The sequence below is a fragment of the Salvelinus fontinalis genome, chromosome 22, assembly GCF_029448725.1.
Source record: "Salvelinus fontinalis isolate EN_2023a chromosome 22, ASM2944872v1, whole genome shotgun sequence".
NCBI classification, from domain to species: domain Eukaryota; kingdom Metazoa; phylum Chordata; class Actinopteri; order Salmoniformes; family Salmonidae; genus Salvelinus; species Salvelinus fontinalis.
Genome location: NC_074686.1, coordinates 26,618,211 through 26,635,562, shown reverse-complemented (window position 1 = coordinate 26,635,562; position 17,352 = coordinate 26,618,211). Strand labels below are relative to the sequence as shown.

The window sequence follows — 17,352 nt, the reverse complement described above, 5'->3', positions numbered from 1 at the left end:
ACAATATCATGAAATCGACTTTCTTTCATAAACAAATATTGAATGATGCACACTATGATGCATTGATGTATTTTGCTCTCTCTCTCATTTCATGCACCAAGCTAAGTATCTCTTCTGTTCCTGTTAAGTTCATGTTACCTCAAGGAAATGTCACAAGAAAGAATCACCAATAACCCCGCAGCTATTACCACCCAGAGCCTCCATCCTCCCAACCCATTACAACATTCATTGGCTTGATCCTCTATCCAACCAACCCATTACAACAGTCATTGGTTTGATCCTCTATCCTCCCAACCCATTACAACAGTCATTGGTTTGATCCTCTATCCAACCAACCCATTACAACAGTCATTGGCTTGATCCTCTTTTCCAACCAACCCATTACAACTGTCATTGGCTTGACCCTCTATCCTCCCAACCCATTACAACAGTCATTGGTTTGATCCTCTATCCAACCAACCCATTACAACAGTCATTGGCTTGATCCTCGATCCAACCAACCAATTACAACAGTCATTGGCTTGACCCTCTATCCTCCCAACCTATTACAACAGTCATTGGTTTGATCCTCTATCCAACCAACCCATTACAACAGTCATTGGCTTGATCCTCTTTTCCAACCAACCCATTACAACAGTCATTGGCTTGATCCTATATCCTCCCAACCCATTACAACATTCATTGGCTTGATCCTCTATCCAACCAACCCATTACAACAGTCATTGGCTTGATCCTCTATCATCCCAACCCATTACAACAGTCATTGGTTTGATCCTCTATCCAACCAACCCATTACAACAGTCATTGGCTTGATCCTCTTTTCCAACCAACCCATTACAACAGTCATTGGCTTGATCCTTTATCCAACCAACCCATTACAACAGTCATTGGTTTGATCCTCTATCCTCCCAACCCATTACAACAGTCATTGGCTTGATCCTCTATCCTCCCAACCCATTACAACAGTCATTGGCTTGATCCTCTTTTCCAACCAACCCATTACAACAGTCATTGGTTTGATCCTCTATCCAACCAACACATTACAACAGTCATTGGCTTGATCCTCTATCCTCCCAACCCATTACAACAGTCATTGGTTTGATCCTCTATCCTCCCAACCCATTACAACAGTCATTGGCTTGATCCTCTATCCTCCCAACCCATTACAACAGTCATTGGCTTGATCCTCTTTTCCAACCAACCCATTACAACAGTCATTGGCTTGATCCTCTTTTCCAACCAACACATTACAACAGTCATTGGCTTGATCCTCTATCCAACCAACCCATTACAACAGTCATTGGTTTGATCCTCTATCCAACCAACCCATTACAACAGTCATTGGCTTGATCCTCTATCCAACCAACCAATTACAAAAGTCATTGGCTTGATCCTCTATCCTCCCAACCCATTACAACAGTCATTGGCTTAATCCTCTATCCAACCAACCCATTACAACAGTCATTGGCTTGATCCTCTATCCAACCAACCCATTACAACAGTCATTGGCTTGATCCTCTATCCTCCAGACCCATTACAACAGTCATTGGCTTGATCCTCTATCCAACCAACCCATTACAACAGTCATTGGTTTGATCCTCGATCCTCCCAACCCATTACAACAGTCATTGGCTTGATCCTCTATCCAACCAACCCATTACAACAGTCATTGGTTTGATCCTATATCCAACCAACCCATTACAACAGTCATTGGCTTGATCCTCTATCCAACCAACCCATTACAACAATCATTGGCTTGATCCTCTATCCAACCAACCCATTACAACAGTCATTGGCTTGATCCTCTATCCTCCAGACCCATTACAACAGTCATTGGCTTGATCCTCTATCCAACCAACCCATTACAACAGTCATTGGCTTGATCCTCTATCCTCCCAACCCATTACAACAGTCATTGGCTTGATCCTCTATCCAACCAACCCATTACAACAGTCATTGGCTTGATCCTCTTTTCCAACCAACACATTACAACAGTCATTGGCTTGATCCTCTATCCAACCAACCCATTACAACAGTCATTGGTTTGATCCTCTATCCAACCAACCCATTACAACAGTCATTGGCTTGATCCTCTATCCAACCAACCAATTACAAAAGTCATTGGCTTGATCCTCTATCCTCCCAACCCATTACAACAGTCATTGGCTTAATCTTCTATCCAACCAACCCATTACAACAGTCATTGGTTTGATCCTCTATCCAACCAACCCATTACAACAGTCATTGGCTTGATCCTCTATCCTCCCAACCCATTACAACAGTCATTGGCTTGATCCTCTATCCTCCCAACCCATTACAACAGTCATTGGTTTGATCCTCTATCCTCCCAACCCATTACAACAGTCATTGGTTTGATCCTCGATCCTCCCAACCCATTACAACAGTCATTGGCTTGATCCTCTATCCAACCAACCCATTACAACAGTCATTGGTTTGATCCTATATCCAACCAACCCATTACAACAGTCATTGGCTTGATCCTCTATCCAACCAACCCATTACAACAGTCATTGGCTTGATCCTCTATCCAACCAACCCATTACAACAGTCATTGGCTTGATCCTCTATCCTCCAGACCCATTACAACAGTCATTGGCTTGATCCTCTATCCAACCAACCCATTACAACAGTCATTGGCTTGATCCTCTATCCTCCCAACCCATTACAACAGTCATTGGCTTGATCCTCTATCCAACCAACCCATTACAACAGTCATTGGCTTGATCCTCTATCCAACCAACCCATTACAACAGTCATTGGCTTGATCCTCTATCCAACCAACCCATTACAACAGTCATTGGCTTGATCCTCTATCCAACCAACCCATTACAACAGTCATTGGCTTGATCCTCTATCCAACCAACCCATTACAACAGTCATTGGCTTGATCCTCTATCCAACCAACCAATTACAACAGTCATTGGCTTGATCCTCTATCCTCCCAACCCATTACAACAGTCATTGGTTTGATCCTCTATCCTCCCAACCCATTACAACAGTCATTGGCTTGATCCTCTATCCTCCCAACCCATTACAACAGTCATTGGTTTGATCCTCTATCCAACCAACCCATTACAACAGTCATTGGTTTGATCCTCTATCCTCCCAACCCATTACAACAGTCATTGGTTTGATCCTCTATCCAACAAACCCATTACAACAGTCATTGGCTTGATCCTCTATCCTCCCAACCCATTACAACAGTCATTGGCTTGATCCTCTATCCTCCCAACCCATTACAACAGTCATTGGCTTGATCCTCTATCCTCCCAACCCATTACAACAGTCATTGGTTTGATCCTCTATCCTCCCAACCCATTACAACAGTCATTGGCTTGATCCTCTATCCTCCCAACCCATTACAACAGTCATTGGCTTGATCCTCTATCCAACCAACCCATTACAACAGTCATTGGCTTGATCCTCTATCCTCCCAACCCATTACACCAGTCATTGGCTTGATCCTCTATCCTCCCAACCCATTACAACAGTCATTGGCTTGCTCGTACTCGTTAGCCCTGTATGCTAAGTGCAGCTAATTAGCACACATTGGACATAATGCCTTTTAGTCTACGTTGTTGGATTCAACATTTTGAACACTGAGATATAAATAAATAATAGAGAAGAAGCATAGAATAAGACGTGAAAGAGACTGAGTTTTATGTCAGAAGTAAAAGGTTCTCTGTAGGAAAACAGATTAGCTTTGGAATGTGTTGGGTTGAAGGGAGGAGAGCAACGTGTTGAGATACGGGAGACAGATGGACATCTGTGGATTAGTGGAAGGAGGGGTTGAGGTCAGGAGGTGAGGACAGGTGAGGCTGCATCTCAAATGGCTCAGTATTTCCTATATAGCGCACCACTATTAACCATAGCTCTATAGGCCCACAGAAGTACCCTACGCCTTGACCTCTTCCTTCCCTCTCTCTCCAGATGAAATCCTGTGAGGTCTGGCCGGCTGACAACCTGCCAGCTAGACCCTATCCCCTCCTCCCTTCTCCAGACCATCTCTTGACCAGACTCATCCCTGACCACTGGCAGTGTACTCTCGAATTCAAAATGGCCCAAGTTGATCCACTCCTCAAGAAACCAACACTCGACTCATCTGATATCAAAAACTATAGACCTGTTGATCTTTCTTTTCTTTTCTTTTCAAAACACTCAAAAAGTCTCTGATCAACTCTCTTGTTATCTCTCTCAGAACGATCTTCTTGACCCTAACCAGTCAGGCTTCAAGACCGGTCACTCAACTGAGACTGCTCTTCTCTGTGTCACGGAGGCTCTCCGCATTGCCAAACCTGACTCTCTCCCCTTTGTTCTCATCCTCATAGATCTATCCTCTGCCTTTGACACGTGAACCATCAGATCCTCCTCTCCACCCTCTCAGGGCTGGCCGTCTAGGCTATGCACACTCTTGGATTGCATCCTACCTGGCGGGCTGCTCCCACCAGGTGGCGTGGAGAGGGTCTGTGTCTGCACCACGTACTCTCACTACTGGTGTGCCCCAGGGCTCGGTTCTAGACCCTCTTCTCTCTATACACCAAGTCACTCGGGTCCGTGAAATCCTCACATGGTCTCTCCTATCATTCCTATGCAGATGACACTCAACTACTTTTCTCCTTCCCCCGTTTGACACCCAGGTGGCGACACACATCTCTGCGTGTCTGGCAAATATCTCAACTTGAATGTTGGCCCACCACCTCAAACTCAGCTTGGACAACACGGAACTGCTCTTCCTCCCGGAGAAGGCCTGCCCGCTCAAAGAGACACGGTTGACATCACGGTTGACATCTCCACAGTGTCGCCCTCCCAGAGTGCAAACAACCTTGGCGTGACCCTTGACAACATCCTGTTTTTCTCCTCAAACATCAAAGCAGTGACTCGCTCCTGCAGGTTCATGCTCTACAACATCCGTAGAGTAAGACCCTACCTCACACAGGAAGCAGTGCAGGTCCTAATCCAGGCACTTGCTCTCCTGTCTGTACTATTGCAACTCGCTATTGGCTGGGCTCCCCGCTTGTGGAATCAAACCCCTGCGACTTAACGCAGCAGCCAGCCTGGTTTTCAAAGTTTTCTCATGTCACCCCACTCCTCTGCACACTCCACTGGGACTTACCCATGGAACTGCCCCTCCCTACCTTCAGGCTATGCTCAAACCCAACACCCCAACCCGAGCACTCCGTTCTGCCACCTCAGGTCTCTAGGCCCTCCCACACAAAAAAACACTTAACCAGCACTTGACTCCCCCCACACCCACCCCACCCCCCCCTCTAGCTCTGACTCTACTTACAGCTATGTTTTTGAGGGAAAATGTACTTCATATGCCTGTGATATGTGGTTGTCCCACCTACAGTAGCTAATTTAAGATGAATGCACTAACTGTATGTCGCTCTGGATTAGAGCGTCTGCTAAATTACAAAAAGTCAAATGGTGAAAAATAGTGCACTGCATAGGGAGTAGGGTGCCATTTGAGACAAAGCCTATGTTATTGGTAACACATGGTCAAGTACATTCATCGCTTGATTGTTCTCCAGTGGCTTGCTTAGAGCATATCATCTCATTTGAATGGGTAAGACAAAAGATTAAAGTGCCTTTGAATGGGGTATGGTAGTGTGTGCCTGGCGCACCAGTTTAAGTGTGTCAAGAACTGCAACGCTGCTGGGTTTTTCACAGTAAATAGTTTCCCGTGTGTATCAAGAATGGTCCACCACACAAAGTACATCCAACGAACTTGACACAACTATGCGATGCATTGGAGTCAACGTGGGCCAGCATCCAACCTTGTAGAGTCCATGCCCTGACGATTTGAGGCTGTTCTGAGGCCAAATCAGGGTGCAACTCAATATTAGGAAGGTGTTCCTAATGTTTTCACACTCAGTGTATATTTGGGGTATTATCTCCAGTGTTTACACATTATTGTTTACTGACTACAGATGGCAAATAAACCCAGCCTGACTCAAGGGCATGGAGGAGGGGGTCATATGCATTGTTTATTAACAACAAAATATGGACACACACACACACTGTCAGTACGTGCACACAGTATGGGGTATGATCCATCCTGAATGGTTAACAGGTGTGTTTTTACGACTCTTCTCACAATGACATAAACACTGCAATCAAATTCATCCAACCGTGACAGAGCCAGACACTCTGACACGGACACACACACACGCACGCACGCACGCACGCACGCACGCACGCACGCACGCACGCACGCACGCACGCACGCACGCACGCACACACACACACACACACACACACACACACACACACACACACACACACACACACACACACACACACACACACACACACACACACACACACACACACACACTAAAACAACAGTTTAAAAGCCTACCTGGTGAGCGTCTTCCCATTTCTCTAGGTTTTCCATGTCCAACATGTAGCTGACTACCTGGAAGAATTTCTGAGGAGAGAGACAAAGAGGAGGGTTGAATTGTAGGGGAGCTGAGGTGTGTCATTGTGCATGCAACATATAGGGATGTGTTTGTTTTGTTTATGTCTGTTACTTCCTGTAAGTGTGTGTATAGCCCACTTCACCCACCAGCACAATGTGTGTGTGCATGTGTGTCCTCCCCACCCACCTGCATGTCATCGGGAGCTCGGATGTCGGTTGCTCTCTTGAAGGTTTGTGTTTATGTGTGTGTATGTACACCCTCCCCACCCACCTGCGCGTCGTCGGGTACTGGGATGTAGGTTGCTCTCTTGAAGGTGTCCGTCACATTTCGGAGAATCTCCGTGGAGAACAGGAGGTCACCGCTGTAATAGCTCCTCCTCTGTAAGAGCTCCAGGAGATTCCTCACGACCTGAGACATGCCCTCTCCAGCCAGGGTCCTCTGACCCTTCGCAAGATGCTCTCGCAACTGGAGACAGCAGGGGCGGATGAGAGGAGGGAGAGAAACACAGGTTAGAGACTGATGGTGGAGGGAGGTGGGGGCAGAGGGAGAGAGAGAGAGAGGGAGAGAGAGAGAGAGAGAGAGAGAGAGAGAGAGAGAGAGAGAGAGAGAGAGAGAGAGAGAGAGAGAGAGAGAGAGAGAGAGAGAGAGAGAGAGAGAGAGAGAGAGAGAGAGAGAGAGAGAGAGAGAATGAAAATGTATGTACTCACTACTGTAAGTCACTCTGGATAAGGGCATTTGCTATATGACTAAAATATCAAAAGTAAGAGAGAGAGAGAAAGAGAGATGGAGGCGAAGTAGAGAGTAGAGAAAGAGAGATCTGAGACCTCTGATCCATACAATAGTTCATCTTTCTCCTATATTTTTGCTTGTGGTGAGCAGATCTTGTAGGTAGGTATTTAGATAGTGAATGACATGAATGACCAGCACCTTGGTCAAGTAGCTAATCCTCAGCCTTTACTTTATTAAGGACTTGTGCAGACATAAATGCCCTGGATAGATATTGGTTACTATTTGTATTTCACAATGCTGCATGGCACTTTGACTGACTGTTATCCACACACTCATTCACACACACAAACCATTTCATGGAGGACAGTAGATTCCAAACACACACACACACACACACACACACACACACACACACACACACACACACACACACACACACACACACACACACACACACACACACACACACACACACACACACACACACACACACACACACACACACACACACACACACACACACACACACACACACACACACACAGAGAACGGTAATCCTCATTCACAACAGCAATCAAACCTAATGAACCACATCTCCATGCTAATGAAAGGTTAGCAGTTAGCACAGGCCTAGGCTAAGAGTGAAATCAACCAATCACAGCACATCTTATCACCCCCCCCACCCCTGCTGGCTTCCATTATTGCCACGGAGACAGGAGGTCAGAGGTCACGCAGCAGGAAGTCAGCCAATGATTAACCAACGCATTCATTAATCAATGGATAAATGGAATAGCTCATTAGAGAGTGAGAGTGGTGACAATGTGACAATGCCACTCATTTTTATAGAAAGTTAATCAGGGCCAGTATTTATAAACCATCTCCGAGTAGGAGTGCTGATCTAGGATCAGGTCCCACCTGTTCATGTAATCTTATTCATTATTATTTAAACGCCAAAACTGATCCTATAAGCACTCCTACTCTAAAGAAACGTTATGAATACAATCCCACGTCTATTATTGCGCAAACAAGTAGGATGCGGGCAGACAAATCAATAATTTATTTCTGTTGCTGGGCCAGGTCAGTCTCTGAGAACAAATTGTATATTAATGATCTGTTTTGCTATTGAGTTTATTCATGCTCTAGGCTAGGCTGGAAGAGGTTGGAAATAGCCACAGAAATAAATATTGAGGAAGTGGAAGACAGGCTAATGGCTACATAAGGTACATGTACATTTCAGATGGCTTAAAAATGTATCGGCGACTTTCTGACAATCCTCCACTTTCTTAACAGAAGGTACCGTAAAACGCTGATTCTCAAATAACTGCCTGTCCCTTTTAATAGCCGGGCAACGACACATTTCAGCAAATAAACACCTGTTTCAAACAAACGCTGGGTCCAAATAAATGATTTATGAGGTTACCATGAATTACCATGAATTGTTTATGAGGTTTATGTTTGATTTGTTGCATGAAGTAATTCACTAATGATTTGAAGAAACGATGGCAATCATCTGTTTTTATCACCAGTAAGAAACGGACAACCATTGGCTGCTAACAGTTGAGGCCTGCTAGCTAACTGGCAAGCATAAAAACAGTCAACAACTTCGGGAGTAGAGACCCCTACAAAACGTCCGATCGCCCTTTAGTGGCGAAAGTAAAAACTCCTGAAAATGCAGTCAAGGATGAGTTTTTTTTTTATAGACGCATACTTAGACAAAATATGTGGTGTCTACTGCCCTACAAAGGCAAAGTGCAGGAACTACCTAAAACAATGAATTGCAAAATCTGACATCAAAGTATTTTTCTGTTTCGACAAACAGCAATTTCTGGTACATCATGATATATTCTTATCGACTAGCTTTGTCTTTGGTCAGGAAACTAAATAGCACATTAATCATTTAATATACCTGGCCATTAAAACAGATAAAATATTTTTGACCAAATTTGTAGTTACTGCACTTTGCCTTTGTAGGTCAGGGTAAATTATAACACATTAGAGCAGGAAATTAAGAAATTGATTAACAGCTGGAAGTGAATGCTGAATATAGCATTAACTATGCAAATGAGATACATTTGTGTGGATTAACGAAATGGACACCTGGCTCAAATAGAAGCCAGTCTCCTATAAGCGCCTGTTGTGTTCAGTGATTATAGCAAATAAACGCCCGGGCTATTAATTCAGTTTTACAGAAGCTTACTAAAATGCATTCACAATAACGTCGCGGCACAGGTGGCTCATTGAGCATGTAATACAATACAAACTTTATCTGAATACATAAGAGGTGAATAGAGAGAGGGTGAAAAAGGGACTTACAGATAAATGTAAATATCTGAAATCCATCGAGACGCATCTGGCGAAGCTCGGAGGACCCCAGTAAGCAACTCCATTAGCGTCCAGCAAGCAACGACGACTAGCAGATCCTAGAGAGAGGGATAGAGAGAGAGAGAGAGAGAGAGAGGAGAGAACGGAGAGAGAGGAGAAGGGGAGAGAGAGAGAAAAGGGAGAGAGAGAGAGAACGGAGGAAGAGAGAGAGAGAGACAGGAGAGTGTGAGAGAGAGAGAGAGAGAGAACGGAGAGAGAGAGCGAGAGCGAGAGAGAGGAGAGAGAGAGAGAGAGAGAGAGAGAGAGAGAGAGAACGAGAACGATAGAGAGAGAGAGAACGGGAGAGATAGAGAGAGAGAGAGAGAGAGAGAGAGAGAGAGAGAGAAGAGAGAGAGAGAGAGAGAGAGCGAGAACGGAGAGAGAGAGAGCGAGAGTGAGTGAAGAGAGAGAGAGAGAACGAGAACGAGAACGAGAGAGAGAGAGAGAGAGAGAGAGAGAGAGAGAGAGAGAGAGAGAGAGAGAGAGAGAGAGAGAGAGAACGGGAGAGAGAGAGAGAGAGAGAACGGGAGGGAGAGAGAGAGAGATTATTGACTGTTACCATTTTATTGTTACTATTTTTATATTTAATTTTGTATTATTATTTACTGCCATTCTATATTATTATTTGTCATTGTTTATAATTTTATTACAATGTATATTGTATACATTGTTGCTTTGGCAATATTGACACAATGTTTTTCATGCCAATAAAGCAGCTTGAATTTGAATTTGAATTTGAGAGAGAGAGAGAGAGAGAGTGAATGAGAACGGGATAACGTGATGATGTAAATCCTGACAGCAATAGTTCATTTTTTTTAATGTTATCTAATAACTACATACAGTGGGGCAAAAAAGTATTTAGTCAGCCACCAATTGTGCAAGTTCTCCCACTTAAAAAGATGAGAGAGGCCTGTAATTTTCATCATAGGTACACTTCAACTATGACAGACAAAATGAGGAAAGAAAATCCAGAAAATCACATTGTAGGATTTTTAAGGAATTTATTTGCAAATTATGGTGGAAAATAAGTATTTGGTCAATAACAAAAGTTTATCTCAATACTTTGTTATATACCCTTTTTTGGCAATGACAGAGGTCAAACGTTTTCTGTAAGTCTTCACAAGGTTTTCACACACTGTTGCTGGTATTTTGGCCCATTCCTCCATGCAGATCTCCTCTAGAGCAGTGTTGTTTTGGGGCTGTTGCTGGGCAACACGGACTTTCAACTCCCTCCAAAGATTTTCTATGGGGTTGAGATCTGGAGACTGGCTAGGCCACTCCAGGACCTTGAAATGCTTCTTACGAAGCCACTCCTTCGTTGCCCAGGCGGTGTGTTTGGGATCATTGTCATGCTGAAAGACCCAGCCATGTTTCATCTTCAATGCCCTTGCTGATGGAAGGAGGTTTTCACTCAAAATCTCACGATACATGGCCCCATTCATTCTTTCCTTTACACGGATCAGTCGTCCTGGTCCCTTTGCAGAAAAACAGCCTCAAAGCATGATGTTTCCACCCCCATGCTTCACAGTAGGTATGGTGTTCTTTGGATGCAACTCAGCATTCTTTGTCCTCCAAACACGACGAGTTGAGTTTTTACCAAAAAGTTATATTTTGGTATCATCTGACCATATGACATTCTCCCAATCTTCTTCTGGATCATCCAAATGCTCTCTAGCAAACTTCAGACGGGCCTGGACATGTACTGGCTTAAGCAGGGGGACACGTCTTGCACTGCAGGATTTGAGTCCCTCGCGGCGTAGTGTGTTACTGATGGTAGGCTTTGTTACTTTGGTCCCAGCTCTCTGCAGGTCATTCACTAGGTGTGGTTCTGGGATTTTTGCTCATCGTTCTTGTGATCATTTTGACCCCACGGGGTGAGATCTTGCGTGGAGCCCCAGATCGAAGGAGATTATCAGTGGTCTTGTATGTCTTCCATTTCCTAATAATTGCTCCCACAGTTGATTTCTTCAAACCAAGCTGCTTACCTATTGCAGATTCAGTCTTCCCAGCCTGGTGCAGGTCTACAATTTTGTTTCTGGTGTTTTTTGACAGCTCTTTGGTCTTGGCCATAGTGGAGTTTGGAGTGTGACTGTTTGAGGTTGTAGACAGGTGTCTTTTATACTGATAGCAAGTTCAAACAGGTGCCATTAATACAGGTAACGAGTGGAGGACAGAGGAGCCTCTTAAAGAAGAAGTTACAGGTCTGTGAGAGCCAGAAATCTTGCTTGTTTGTAGGTGACCAAATACTTATTTTCCACCATAATTTGCAAATAAATTCATTAAAAATCCTACAATGTGATTTTATGGATTTTTTTTCTCATTTTGTCTGTCATAGTTGAAGTGTACCTATGATGAAAATTACAGGCCTCTCTCATCTTTTTAAGTGGGAGAACTTGCACAGTTGGTGGCAGACTAAATACTTTTTTGCCCCACTGTACATGCTATTGTCATTTTTCCAACATAGTCAATCATCCTTAACGTAGAGCTGAGGTCAACCAACCACCTGACATTATCTAATGCAAAACCACTGTGCAAGGTCACAGTATACACAGTTATTGAGAGAGAAAACAACTGAAACAGCATATGGTGAAGCTGAACATTGTACCCCTTGCTGCAAGTAAGTTATCGTAAATCATCAGGATGATTTTTCTTTTTAACAGTGCAGTGTGTTGTTATTAGGGCTGAGTGAGTGACTGCCTGAGGACCGTGTCTGAGTCGGCACCTGCTATGACTCAGATATATACTACTGAACATGTACAGTCTCCAACATTGTACATCATGTAGAGCTGAGGTCAACCATCCACCTGACAACTCCTCTATAAAGTCACATACAGTTTACATGTACACAATTATTGAGGCAGGTTCTATGACCTCGTACCTGTACCAGCTAGTGACTACCCAGCAGAGCTGCCTCCAGTACATGAGTCATCCTAATAAATGCCAATCTGTGTTATTGAGAGGGAATTACAGAAACTGCATATATGATGAAGTTGAAAATTGTCCCCTAGGGAACACCTTACTAACTATTTTCTCTGGTGGAAAGCATTTCATGCAGGATAATAGATTCCAAACACACACACGCACACACACACACACAAACACACACACGCACGCACGCACGCACACACACACACACACGTGCACGAACACACACACTTCAAAGTCATCATCTGTTAGGCAGTATGTTGCTATAGGGACTGTCTGAGGGCCTGAGGAATGGGTCTACCTGCTATGACTCTGACATATACTTCTGAACATCAATCTAAATTACCACAGTATTAACCTGGATTTATTCTTCACACATACACTTTACACTACGTCAACCATATACCACTCTGTAGGCCTTACAAGTGCCAAAGAAACTTGACAAAGATAAGTACTAGTACGAGTCAGACACTTGCAGTAGGCAGACAGACTACATCACTACTGTGTATACTTACATTATAGCTTAGTAATTGTACTATACTATAAGTGTAGCATGGTTTACCAGTGGTGTTAGTCGGACACTTGTTTGTTGACTAACACTACATAATCCCTGTTTATAATAGTAGTATAGTTACTGTATAGTACTGTCATAGTAGAATAAGGTTTACCAGTGGCGTTAGTCGGACACTTGTTGTAGACTGTTTCTCCAGCCGAGGCACTTTTCCAGGTCATGGCTACAAGGTACTCATCTCTACAGATCTCATGAGGTGCTGCAGAGAGAAAGAAGAGAGAGCGGGAGAGTTAGATAGGACACACACACTCACAGTATATTCATCCATCTTTATCCATCTCTCTCTTTGCTTACATCTCAGTGTGGAGAATAGAGAAAGAGAGAGAGTGAGAGAAAGAGAGAGGGAGAAAGGGAGAGAGAAAGAGAGAGAGAGATAGAGAGAGTGAGAAGGAGAGTGGTATTGAAGAGAGAAAAAAACAAAGAAGTGAAAAAGAAAGCCTTTTTTTAATCTAAATATATGTTCCCCTCCAAACTCTTGGACAGATCTTTGAGCCATCAAAGGACTGGCTCTGATAGAATGCTCTGCAGCAATGTCTGACATCTAATCTATAGCCTTCCAGAGCACCACACACAGACACGCTCACACACAAGCACACGCACACACACACACAAGGGGTAAGAGAGTCCCAGTCAAAGGCATGCTTAGTAAACTGTGTTGTTTGCTGCAGTAGCTGACACACTGACAAATCACAGCGAACAGGGCTTTGAACAATTCGCCCCTGCCAGAGAGCTGAGAGAGAGAGAGAGAGAGAGAGAGAGAGAGAGAGAGAGAGAGAGAGAGAGAGAGAGAGAGAGAGAGAGAGAGAGAGAAAGAGAGAGAAAGAGAGAGACAGAGAGAGAGAGAGAGAGAGAGAGAGAGAGAGAGAGAGAGAGAGAGAGAGAGAGAGAGAGAGAGAGAGAGAGAGAGAGAGAGAGAGAGAGAGGAGGCTGGATATAGATACTGTAGAGAGTGAAAAGTTAACCTTCCTGCACAGAGTACTACTCCCTCATGGAAATCAAGGATAAATTCACCCAGCTAGAGGTAAGGCAGGTGGAGCTGGAACAGCAGGTGAACACACTCCAGTCAGCACAAAAAATCGTCCAGCTCAACAACACACCCTCAACCAGACCCGGAGAGCTGGAGCTGGAGAGAGACATATCTGCATTCTGGACTGTGGTGAGACAACATCAACAGGAGAAAGAGCAGGAGAAGAACAAAGCACTAGAGAGGATCAGAGTGCTGGAGGAGAGGTTGAGCTGGATGGCGAGTGACAGAAAACAACCCATTAGAGAGGTGGTCACCCCCACAGAGAACCCAGCAGAACAGCCCACCTCAGCTCCTGACAAATGTCTTGACACCACAGCAGAACAGTCCAACCCAGACCCTGACCATAGCGTCAACATCACAGCCAAACAAACAAATTAAGAACCCCAAGCCCAGGGGATCTCACCCCCTCTGAGCACTCCCCCTGTCAGCCACCCTGATAGCCCTCCTGACAACAGCCCCACACCCACTGAGAACATACACAAGACACATATTGTACTCCTTATGGAATCAAACGGGAAATATACACGAGAAAATACATGTTTTCCCAAACACAGAGTGTCTAAACTCTGGTGTCCAAACACCCAGAGCGCCCTAGACCTTCTGTCTGAGGACCAACTAGGGTCACCCAGCCACATAATAATACACACAGGCACAAATGACCTGAGAGCACAGCAGGAAAGGGTGGCCAAAGCACTCAAGGAAGTGATTAAAAAAGCTTCTTCTACTTTCCCCAACGCACACGTGGTTATCTCCACCCTGCTACCACGAAAAGACTTCCACCCTTCTACCATACAGCGGGTAAACAGAAGTATTTCCCGTGACTGTGCCATAAATCCAAATGTTTACCAGGCACACCACTCTACCCTGAACTTGAATAGCCTTTACGACCAGGTCCACCTATACAAGGCATCAGTGCCCACCTTCGCCCGGACTCTAAAGGACATCACCCTCAAACGCAGACCCAACACTGCACACAGGAGCAACAGATCAATAGACCTGCAAGACACTCTCCCAGACATACGGGACCCCCCCCCCACCCCTACACACAAAGGACCCACGCCAAGAGGACCTACATCCAGACCATAGCACCACCAGCCACATCCACACCCCCACCCCAACCAATCAACCCCTCCCCCCCTCCCCCAAGTCACGGAACCACCCCATGCCCCCCACTCCAGCAAAGAAGGCCTCAACATGGAAGCCACACGCCAGGCCATGAGCAGGCAAACAGGCCCAACCCCGACTCTTACACTAGTCCAAGCCAATGGCATGTACCAGATGTTCAGCAGGCACTGCTCACACTTACTGGCCTGACTCACAAGACCAACAACATTGGACACTTTATGGAACACAAAGCCTTCACTATCTCATCCTTGAATATCCAAGGCCTGATGTCATCTCCCTTTGGCCTAAAGATCAGGAACCTGGACTTCATCAAAGAAATACAGACATTGTCATTCTACAAGAAACCTGGTATAGAGGAGACAGACCCACTGGTTGCCCTCTAGGTTACAGAGAGCTGGTAGTCCCATCCACCAAACTACCAGGAGTGAAACAGAGAAGGGACTCAGGGGGTATGCTCATTTGGTATAGAGCAGAACTAACTCATTCTGTTAAATTAATCAACACAGGAACAATTTACATTTGTCTGGAAATTCAAACGGAAATAATCTTAACAGAAAAATGTCCTCCTGTGTGCTACCTATACCCCCCCACTAGAATCCCCATACTTTAATGACGACAGCTTCTCCATCCTGGAGGGGGAAATCAATCATTTTCAGCCCCAGGGACATGTACTAGTCTGTGGCAACCTAAGTCAGCCCACTGACAACCCACTGACAACCCTATCAGAACACATCAAAATCACAGTCTACTTGAACAGAGCAATACTCAATCATAAGGCATCAAAACCAAAGGAACTGAATAATATTAAGAAATGCTGTTGATGGAAGGAATGCAACAACAAATTCAATCACTTTTAGACAACTTCCTTGACAAAATAGTGAAGGTGTGAACTTGGCAGCATAACATCTAAACAGTATATTTGACCTCTCAGCTTCCCTATCAAATCTAAACATCCCAAACAGAAACCCGAAGAAAATTAACAACAATGACAAATGGTTTGATGAAGAATGCAAAAACCTAAGAAAGAAATTGAGAAACCTGTCCAACCAAAAACATAGAGACCCAGAAAACCTGAGTCTTCGTCTTCACTATCGTGAATCACTAAAACAATACAGACATACACTACGGAAAAAGAAGGAACAGAACGTCAGAAATCAGCTCAATGTAATTGAAGAATCCATAGACTCTAACCACTTCTGGGAAAAAATAAAATAAACAACACGAAGAATTATCTATCCAAAATGGAGATGTATGGGTAAACCGCTTCTCCAATCGTTTTGGCCCTATAATAAAGAACAAACAGGAAAGACATATACATGATCAAATACAAATCTTAGAATCAACTATTAAAGACTACCAGAACCCACTGGATTCTCCAATTACATTGAATGAACTACAGGACAAAAATACAAACTCTCCAACCCAAAAAGGCATGTGGTGTTGATGGTATCCTCAATGAAATGATAAAATATACAGACCACAAATTCCAATTGGCTATACTTAAATCCTTAACATCATCCTCAGCTCTGGCATATTCCCCAATATTTGGAACCAAGGACTGATCACCCCAATCTTCAAAAGTGGAGACAAATTTGACCCCAATAACTACCGTGGCATATGCGTCAACAGCAACCTTAGGAAAATCCTCTGCGTTATCATTAACAGCAGACTCGTACATTTCCTCGATGAAAACAATGTACTGAGCAAATGTCAAATTGGCTTTTTACCAAATTACCGTACGACAGACCACATATTCACCCTGCACATCGTAATTGACAAATAAACAAACCAAAACAGTCTTCTCATGCTTTGTTGATTTCAAAAAAGCCTTTGACTCAATTTGGAATGAAGGTCTGCTATACAAATAGATGTAAAGTAGTGTTGGGGGAAAGAATATACAACATTATAAAATCCATGTACACAAACAACAAGTATGCAGTTAAAATTGGAAAAAAACACACACATTTCTTCCCACAGGGCTGTGAGGTGAGACAGAGATGGAGCTTAAGCCCCACCCTCTCTCTTCAACATATATATAACAAATTGACGAGGGCACTAGAAAAGTCTGCAGCACCTGTCCTCACCCTACTAGAATCTGAAGTCAAATGTCTAATGTTTGCTGATGATCTGGTGCTTCTGTCCCCAACTAAGGAAGGCCTACAGCAACACAT

At 44.2% G+C, this 17,352-nt stretch overlaps 1 protein-coding gene across 14 annotated transcripts in view; it reads right to left on the bottom strand.

Moving 5' to 3' along the window:
• The window catches only part of LOC129820109 (adhesion G protein-coupled receptor B2-like), a 557,707-nt gene that overhangs the window by 159,560 nt on the left and 380,795 nt on the right, over positions 1-17,352 (bottom strand). For all 14 annotated transcript variants that reach the window (XM_055876984.1, XM_055876983.1, XM_055876992.1 and 11 more), the window contains 4 exons: positions 13,127-13,228; positions 9,486-9,592; positions 6,714-6,908; positions 6,383-6,451 (listed from right to left, as the gene is read on the bottom strand). In XM_055876984.1, the coding sequence (XP_055732959.1) occupies positions 6,383-6,451; positions 6,714-6,908; positions 9,486-9,592; positions 13,127-13,228 (473 nt within the window). The remainder of the gene's footprint in view (positions 1-6,382; positions 6,452-6,713; positions 6,909-9,485; positions 9,593-13,126; positions 13,229-17,352) is intronic.